The sequence below is a fragment of the Canis lupus genome, unplaced genomic scaffold, assembly GCF_011100685.1.
Source record: "Canis lupus familiaris isolate Mischka breed German Shepherd unplaced genomic scaffold, alternate assembly UU_Cfam_GSD_1.0 chrUn_S1580H1769, whole genome shotgun sequence".
NCBI classification, from domain to species: Eukaryota; Metazoa; Chordata; class Mammalia; order Carnivora; family Canidae; genus Canis; species Canis lupus.
Window position 1 is genome coordinate 117,039 of NW_023330421.1, and position 9,949 is coordinate 126,987.

The following is a 9,949-nucleotide window of genomic DNA, read 5'->3' on the forward strand; positions in this document are numbered from 1 at the left end:
CTCTCTGGAGAATTGGTCTACACTAGAAATGAATACATCCTCAGGACCATCATGAGTTTGCCATTAGACTCTCTACTTTTGTACAGTTAAGGAAAGGAAGAATGAAGCAATGATGAGAGTAGCTTTTGTAGTAGTTTGCAAAAAAGCACACAAAAGAGTAAGTGCCATATGATAGAAGGGAGCTTTGTCTTCCTTTCCACTGAAGCGTACGCTCTGCTTTGATGCTTTCGTTTTTGTTGGAGAAAATCCACAACCTGTTTTTGCACATGCAAGTCAATGGAGAGTATGAGGTGAACTCCGTGTGGGTCACAGTTTGGGTATCTATGAAGAAATTAGGGACTGAACTGAAGTTTTGAACTAAGTGTTTTCTCTGTGATATTTCCAATATATATCTTTTATCATATATACATATATTTGTGTGTGTGTGAGTCTCTACATCTCTGTGAGTGTGTCTGTTTGCATGTATTTATTTATTTTTCTATCCACATAAGGATTTTCTTGAAAATATCGAAGGAAGTTTACTTTCATCGGAACTCTATGAAAAATGGCTTGATGTTCTTGACGAAGTGACTGAGGAGGAGAAAATAAATGCAGCCCAGAGGTAATGATGCAATAATTACTCTACTCTGGTCATGGCTCAGAAATACAGCCAATATACTATTAGGAAAATATTGGCTTCCTTCTTGCCACTTTGACCACTAAAATAACATTCAATGCCAAATAGTTTCAATTCTTCACACCCACGGAGGCCAGTTTCAGAATACAGGCATGCCTTATGGCTATTATTGCTCTTCGTCTGACCTTATTAACGTGGACTCCTTAGCCATTGTACACCTTCTGAATATATGAAAATGGTAGACAAAAGTCAGTGGCCTAAGAGAGATGCCAGAGCATCAACAGCCCATGGTATAACCTTCAGTTTGTCAACATTCAACCGGAGTGGGTTAGCTCAGAAATTGAATTCGGTAAAACATATTTGTATACATTCATGCCTGGAACTCTGCTACAGCAGGTTGTATACTAGATCTAGTAAGATGTTCTCTGCTCTCTGTCTCTATACTTCCAGCAGCTAAGTGCAATGACTTGCCTTATTCAAAAGTACATCTTTCTGACTTTAGGCTTCTAGCTCAGCTGCCAAATGTGAATGTTGTTGTCTTGCGGTACCTTTTTGGAGTGTTATACAGCATTGAGCAAGAATCCTCACCCAACCAGATAACACCTTATGATTTATCAGTGTGTATAGCCCCAAGCATTCTTTGTCCACCTAATTCTGGCAGCTTGGAATTGGAAGAGAACTTCGTAAAAAAGGTAGGGAGAGCTCTCATATGTGTCCCCTGGGGTTTAGAATCCATGCTTTGAATCTGAAATGTGTAGTAGTAATTACGAAGGATCAGTTCTGAAAAGTGCACATCTTCATAGGCTTCCTTGGAATGGCAGAGTTTGCTATCCTTCTCTGGTGGAATATGGGAAGGGGTGTTGTTAAAGTGGGAAACACAGAGCAGTTGAGTCACTTCTTTCCCATCCAGGAGATTCAATACTAGACTGACTAAACAAAAGAGAGAGAAGAGTGATGTAATATGGTAGAAAAGACCTGGGCTCTAGAGTTTGACAAGCCAAGGTTCAAATCTCAGCCTGATCCTTGAGGGGGGGAGCTTGTAAACTTGGGCGAAGGCATGGTTTCCTCATGACACAATGGTAACAAGACCTAGCTCCTGTTGTCGTTACTGGCACATCCTAGGTGTCTCGGGCACTATGAGCACCCATGGCTCCAAACACATTGGCTTTGCTCTGCAAGTTGTGGCTCATTTAGAAAAATACTTGGCTACTCTTTTGCCTCTGCTACATCAGACAGAAACTAGTGAGATATTCCAGAACATCCTAATGAAGCCACACATGCCTAATAAGATGGCAGCTTTTCCCCAAGCTCATGCCGAGAGCCAGCATTAGGCAAAGCAAGACCTGAGAAGGGACTGCAGTTAGACAGACAGACATGTTTTCTCCCCAGCCCTGTGAGTTTTTACTCAAAAAAAAAAAAAAAAGAAAAGAAAAGAAAAGAGAAAGAAAAAGAAAACATCAAAAAAAATCCACAGGAATATCCACATTCCAAAAAATATTCTTCCCTATTTAAGAAATGGATTTCATAGGATTTTGTCTATGCTTTATACATTTTAATCAGATATTATCCTAAGTTACAACCCAATATTTTCTGGAAGCAAAAGTTTACAAAATAAGTAAACTTTAAGAAGGTAGGTTACTTTGAAAGCTATCCTAGTTTTAAAGATGTAACCACTGGTATCACAATATTAGTTATTAAATGCCACAAATTAGGACTTTAGCCCACTGACTAGTAGTATTTTAAAATCTGTACTCAAAGTACAACAGAAAGTATCATTCTTTCTTATTTTATTAGAGAACTTGGGTTTCTATATATTTTTATCAACTCTGAAGTTTTCATAGAAGTCTTTCACATTTTTGGTTAGATCCAAGGTCTATAAACAAAATGTGACTTCTAACTCTTCCATATGAAAAAGAGCACCCCATTGTGTTCTTTTTGCATTACAGGCTTCTCTTATACAGTTTTTGTATGAAAATTGCCTCGGGATATTTGGAGAAGACATCACTTCTCTCTTGGGAGAGAATTCAAAGAGTTGTCATAACAATGAGAAGGCTGCAGGTACTGTGAATAGTTTAATAGGCTTTAGGGAGACACAGACAGCAAGGTTGCCAGGGGTCATGGCAGATACTTAGCCCTGTTCTGGAGCCCAGAGCATCCCCAGGGCAATGATTCCCAGCTGCTCCTTCTCTGAAGGCTGGCTAACAGGTCAAGGGAAGTTTTACACTGTTGGAGACCCAAGAAAGCATAGAAACTTCAAGACGTTTCTGGCAGTATTAGGAGATAGCATGGTATGATACAGTGTTTGGGATTTTTTTAAACACATTTTTAAATGGATCCCACATCTATATATATGATATATGTAGTTAAACATATAATGCATAATTATTTATTTCTACTTATAATATATAAATGTGCTCTGGTTGAAACCAGAGCACGGGACTTTTATTCCTGCTCCATCCTCTTTTGATCAGTGGCTCTTGAGGCACCACAGGATTCCAGTGCTCTTTAAAATGAGTCGAAAAAAACCAGCATCATTGAGAGAAAGGACTTGACTTGATGTCAAACTACCTCTCTAGAGTACAAACTCCAGTGCCCCATTTATCAGCTATATGACCTTTTGCCAATTACTCTAGCTCGGTATCACTTTATTCATGCCTAAAATGTGGATAAAAATAATGTCTAAATCTTAGAAATGTTGTCAAGATTCAATAAGATAAAGGATGTAAAACACATTTCTAAATGGCAATGAATAGAACTAGGATACGTTCCCCTGGACTAGTGCGAGTATTATTGGAGCCTAGCTAATCACAGCTCATTGGCAACACCCCATTTTTTGTAAAACGGAGTTTAGATTCAGAACCTGGAGACACACATCATCAATCCCTCCATACTTTTGACATGTCTTAGTTTTACGACATATACCTCATTGTGTTGAGGGAAGCTTTTGGATAATCCGTGTCATCAGGAATTAAGATGAGTCAGTGCTGGTGTAAGACAAGTGTTTGTTTTTTGTGTCATCACTGACAGAAAAACAAACTGTTGAATCCAAGCCTGTGAGAGTGATAGTGATTTCCAAAAGAGCACAACTGCAGAATGCTACCAAGTCCCCATCTGGCATGGGTCCATCCACCTACATGTCTATAGTTTAGTAAGTCACTGAAGACTGGAATCTCCATAATGACCCTTGACACTTCCTCTTTATCTCTTTTTCCAATGAATGAGAAATGAACCCCTTCCAAGACCCAGCTATTTCCATTTAAAGTTTTTTCCTTGGTCCCATATATTCATATTGAGGAAATCTTCCCACAAATTATCTCCTCTTTCTTCAATGCCTATCATATCCTATGACATGGTTTTTGAATTGTATTGTACTGTGTTGTGTTGTATACTTTTATATGGATAATAAAAATCATTCCATAACCTAGTAGGTTAGACAACCATTTCTTTGGTTATGATTCACATAACACATCAGTGGAGGTTCATCTGAGCAGTTCTGGTCTCAGCTGAGGGAACTTGTGCACTTGCAGTTAGCCTGCAGCTCATCTGGAGCTAACCTAGGTGTTTGTGTATTGGCGCTGGCTCTCAATTGGTCCCCATGTCTTCAATAACGTAGGTTCTCCTCCTTTCATATGGTGGAGGAAGAGTTCCCAGAAGCAAGAGGGACTTTTCAAGAGTTAATGTGGGAGAGGAATGTGCAAAAGACCACGCCAAAGGTGGTGGTTTACAAGATGAGGAGGCATTATTTCTTGAGATCACACATCATAAAACTCACAGCAGCACCACTACCGCACATATCCTTTTCTTCACTGGCTTCTCATTCTCAGTTCTGTACACCAGCATTTCCTAAGGGGTATTCCAAGTAGGGTAGGAAGAATCTTTGAAATACTAACTCATTTTTTTACCTCAGGTATTCCTTCCCTCATCCTTCTTCCTGTCTTAAGCTGCCTTAAGAGGCAACTAAATCACCTCCTCGGGCATAGAAGCAAGAGTAGAATATGAGGAAAAGGGATCTCCATGTTGCTTATGAGTTTATCAGAGTTAGCTTTCTAGGAAACAAAAATGATTCGTGGCATAGAGTAGAAGATTTAGGTGGCAATCTCATGGGAAAAGCCAAAACCACAGGGTAGGAGTATAGGATATCTGCACCTTTCCATGGATAGAAACCTAAAGGAAGCAATAATTCCTGACAGAATAGCAAGCTGACATGTCCAGGAAAGATGGGGCACTCTATGTCCATGCAGTTTCTTATACCTCAACATGGAACAGATCAGTTAGTAAAAGTATCTCCATCAGTCCCAGAATAGTTGGGAGAAATAGAAAGCCACTGGGTGTGAAAGACATGCCTCAGCAACAGGAGTACACACCAACTTCCCAGGATCAGACAGCAATTTGGACACTTCAGCAGCTACTGTATACACCAATGACACAGAGCAACCAGATAAGTGGCACTTCACCAATTTACAGCCTCCCCAGCACCAGAAGACTCCAGAACATAGACACACTCATGGGGGCAATTAAGAAAACCTAAATCACTACCAGTCTCAGAACAGAGAATCAAACTAGGCATCAAGTGAACTATTTAAAACTACAGAACAGTACATTTCTGACTCATGCCAGTGTATAGACAGAGATTGCTATCAGTGCATATAGAATATATGATCCATGCATTGTTTTCTCTTTCCCAGGAAGGGTTCCCTTGTTAAATAGGTCTAGGAAATTCTTACTTTCCTTTTGGAAGTCAAATGCCCCAGTTTTCTTCCACATATATTTGACATTATTCCACCCTTTTGAAGTGACCCCTTTAATTAATCATCCTGGGAACATTTATTGCCTTGTGCAGAGTAGTGACCAGGTGTTTAAGGTTATTTGGTGAAATGTTGCTCATCTGTTTATCCTTCGACACCTTGGCTCATCTGTTGACTCTTAAAGAATTCAGTTATTTAAGCAATGTTAAGGTATCTTCAAAGGGAAACATTCTTTTGAGCAGTAGAAACTTTGAACTCAGCTTCTCACTGCTGATCAACTTTTCTTTGGAAAGTTCTTGCTTCAGTAGGGAATGTTGAGTAATTAAAAATCATCTCTGGAAACTGGTGGTCAATAAATGCATTCATAACCTCAGGATACCTTGTTTTCCTTATTCTATGTTCCCTTTCAAGCCTTGTGCTTGTGTGTAGGTTTATATATACATGTATGTTTGAGTGTGTGTGTGAGGAAGTGTGTTCCACACTTCATTGTGGTTTAGGCTCTTTTCAGTAAATGTTCAACCTATTTAACCGAAAACATCATCTCTGGGTGGGTTGGTGTGGTATCACAAGGGAACACAGCCACCACATAGCCAGCATGTAATGACTATTTCCCTTGGACCCTGACTGCAGAAAGTCATCCTTGAAGATGGCCCAGAGCAGAGCAACAGAGAAGTAGGGTCAGGCAGATTGTGTCCTGAGAGGCAGATCCTTTAGATGTTAGAACTTGAGCACTCAGAAAGTCAAAGAGGAAATCAGGCTGAGGGGAGACTGGCTGTGAAAGCAGAGATTACCACACTCAGTTTGATTTGCATACCAAATCCTTCTAGCCTTTAAAATCAGATCTGACACCTGAACCCACTGATCACTCCAATAGAAAACAAACATCTACAGGTTCAGTGTCTCCTGTTGCATTGCAAAGACAGTAACTGATGGCACAGGAAATACTGACCTTCATCTGATCGAGTCTCAGATCAGTCTGAAGGATATGAGGAAGAACTCTTCAACACCATAACGATGCTGTTAGCCAACATCAGAACGTGGAGAGTTGTACACAACAAATGACTTCCGTTCCCTCCTCTAGCCACTACAATGAACATGCTGTATAATGGCAATGGTGAAAATAAGGCTAAGTGAATGAAAATACACTAACCTCCCTTCTTCCTTAGATTCAGGCCAGAAGACCACTAAAAGAAGTCTTTTCAGAAGGTTAGCCTTTTGGTGCTGCGGTGGTATTTGCTGGAAACAAGTGCACAGCTGAGCCTTCTGCAGAACCCAGAGAGCGCTTTGGAGTTCCCTCTCGCGGATATCTGTAGTAATGACAACTTGCCCTTCCCAATTCTGGTAGGTCTCAGGCTGGTCTTTTATTGCCTTCCTGAGGAGGGGGACCTCAGGGAGGCCAAGTGTTCTCATGCAAACCTACCCCAAATGGGGGAAATCAATAGACAGCCCCTGGCTGTGGCTGAGAAGCTTTGGTAGTGTCATTTGATTTAGCTACTGCAGAGTCATGAGGCCAATACAGCAGGACAACTTTTTGTCCATTCCACTTTTTCCCAGAGACCCATGTAGGCCTGTTTAGATCAGTCAAAATGGACTCTGTGTGCATGAATCATCTTCACATTTTCCCATTGTCTTCTGAACTCACAGTAGTCTCCGGTCTCTTTCAACTGAGTCTACCTAATCTAACAACTGAAAACATCTTACCTAAGCCTAAAGACTCATCCTGTGCCAAGTATGAATCCATGAATCCTAACAGAATATGTTAAATGACAGTCACAGAGGCATCTTCAAAAAATCAGCAGTATAAAATCATGCAGAATCCTAAACAGAAACTAAATTCTGGGGACAGAGTTAACTTGGATAGTGAATCTGTTCTTGTGGTAGCATCTGTTTTAAAGGTGGAGAACTTCTAGCTTTTCTGCACATGAGTATGTGAAGCTGTGATCGGTGTCTTTCATTATGATTGCCCACGAACTGACATAGGCATAACTGATTAAGAACTTGACACACTGGAAAACAGTTCATGAAATCAAAAATTTAAGGAAGCTGCTGTAGGAGTTAAAAGCCCCTTACATTAGAAATACTTTCTGTTTTCACCACACACTGCCCACCTGAAGACACCTTGCCAAATATAAAATACTACTATGACTACTAGTAATAATAATAATAATTAATAACAATATAATATCAGTCCATTCATCCCTAAAATGTGGATGAAACATAATGTCTAAATCTTAGAAATGTGGGATCCCTGGGTGGCGCAGCGGTTTGGGCCTGCCTTTGGCCCAGGCACGATCCTGGAGACCCGGGATCAAATCCCACATTGGGCTCCCGGTGCATGGAGCCTGCTCTCCCTCTGGCCTGTGTCTCTGCGCCTCTCTCTCTCTGTGACTATCATAAATAAATAAAAATTAAAAAAAATAAAATCTTAGAAATGTTCTACAGATTAAATAAAATAATATATGTTAAAATACATTTCTGAAAAAGCAGTTAATGGAACTAGGAGAAGTTTCCCTGAGACTAGTGTGAGTATTATTGGAGCCTCGCTAATCGCAGCTCACTGGCAACACCCAATTTGTTAAACGGAGTTTAGATTCAGAACCTGGAGACAACATATCCTCAATCCCTCCATACTTTTGACATGTCTTCATTTTTTCTTTAGTGTAATCCATATCATTAGGAATTAAGATGAGTCTAGTGTCATGTCTGACAGTATGCTGTTATAAGACAAATGTTTGTTTTTTATTTCATCAGTGACAGAAAAACCACCTGTTGAATCCAAGCCAGTGAGAGAGAGGAGTGATTTCCAACAAGGCACAACTGCAGAATGCTACCAAGTCCCCATCTGGCATGGGTCCATCCACCTACATGTCTACAGTTTACTAAGTCATTGAAGACTGGAATCTCCATAATGATACTTGACACTTCCTTTTTCTTTATTCTTCCCATGAGTGAAAAATGAACCCCTTCCACGATCCAGCTATTTCCATTTAAAGGTTTTTCATTGGTCCCATATATTCATATTGAGGAAATCTTCCCACAAATTATTTCCTCTATCTTCAATGCCTACCATATCTATCATATTACATAGTTTTGTATTGTGTTGTGTTGTATGTATTTATATGAATAATAATCATTCCATAACTCAGTAAGTTTGACAACCATTTCCTTTGGTTATGATTCACATAACACTTCAGTGGAGGCTCATCTGAGCAGTTCTGGTCTCAGCTGAGGTCACCAGTGCACTTGCAGTTAGCCTCAAGCTCCTCTGGAGCTTACCTAGGTGTCTATTGTTGCTGTCTCTCAATTGGTCCCCATGTCTTCAATAAGGTAGCTTCTCCTCCTTTCATATGGTGGAGGAAGAGTTCCCAGAAGCAAGAGGGACTTTTCAAGAGTTAATGTGGGAGAGGACTGTGCAAAGGACCACGCCAAAGGTGGTGGTTTACAAGAAGGAGGCAATATTTCTTGAGACAACACATCATAAAACTCACAGCAGCACCAGTACCACACATATCCTTTCCTTCACTGGCTTTTTGGAAGGGTTGTTTGTAAAGTGGGAAAAACGCAGAGCAGTTGAGTCCGCTTCTTTCCCATCCATGAGATTCAATACTAGACTGACTAAACAAAAAGAGAGAAGATGGTAATATGATAAAAAAGACCTGGCTCCGGAGTTTGCAAGCCAAGGTTCAACCTCTCCAGCCTGATCCTGGATGGGGGAGCTTGTAAACCTTGGGCAAGCCAGGCTATCCCCATCACATGACCACAATGGTAACAAGACCCAGCTCCTGTGGTCATACTGCACATCCTAGTTATTCGTCACTATGAGCGCCGCATGGCTCCAAACCAATTGGGCCTTGCTCCTGCAAGTTGTGGCTCATTTAGAATAATAACTTGGCTACTCTTATTGCCCTCTGCACAATCAGACAGAAACTAGTTTGAGATAATTGCAGAACATCCTAATGAAGCCACAATCCTAATAAGATGACGCTTGTTCCCCCAGCTCATGCCGAGAGTCCAGCATTAAGCAAAGCCAGACTGGAAGGGACTGTGGTTAGACAGACAGACAGTTTTCCCCAGCCCTGTGAGTTTTTACTCAAAAAAAAAAGAAACGAAAGAAAAGAACACATCAAAAAAAATCCAACAAGAATATCTTTTCCTCCAAAAACTATTCCTTCCCTTTTAAGAAATGGATTTCATAGACTCTGTCTATGCTTTAATACATTTTAAATCAGATTGATACAAGTTACAATCCAATATTTTCTGGATCACAATTTTACAAAATACGTAAACTTTTAGAGGTACTTACTCTTTGACAAAAACATCCTAGTTTTACAGATGTAACTTTGGTATCACAATGTTAGGTATGAAATTAGGCCGACAAATTAGGACTTTAGTCCACTGACTAGTAAAATTTTAAATCTGTACCCAAAGTACAAACATGAAAGTATACTCTTTCTTATTTATTAGAGAATGGGTTCTTTATTTTTATCAACTCTGAATTTTTCATAGAAAGTCTTTCACATTTTTGGTTATATCCAGTCTCTAAACAAAATGTGACTATAACTCTTCCATATGAAAAATAGCACCCCAT

At 40.0% G+C, this 9,949-nt stretch overlaps 1 protein-coding gene across 9 annotated transcripts in view; it reads left to right on the forward strand.

The window, feature by feature from the left end:
• Positions 1-8,510, forward strand: part of LOC119878403 (rho GTPase-activating protein 20-like) — a 79,960-nt gene extending 71,450 nt beyond the window's left edge. For all 9 annotated transcript variants that reach the window (XM_038589036.1, XM_038589039.1, XM_038589040.1 and 6 more), the window contains 5 exons: positions 492-601; positions 1,119-1,308; positions 2,563-2,674; positions 6,528-6,702; positions 8,113-8,510. In XM_038589036.1, coding sequence (XP_038444964.1) covers positions 492-601; positions 1,119-1,308; positions 2,563-2,674; positions 6,528-6,619 — 504 coding nt within the window. In that variant the 3' untranslated portion in view covers positions 6,620-6,702; positions 8,113-8,510. The remainder of the gene's footprint in view (positions 1-491; positions 602-1,118; positions 1,309-2,562; positions 2,675-6,527; positions 6,703-8,112) is intronic.
• The last annotated feature ends 1,439 nt before the right edge of the window (positions 8,511-9,949 follow it).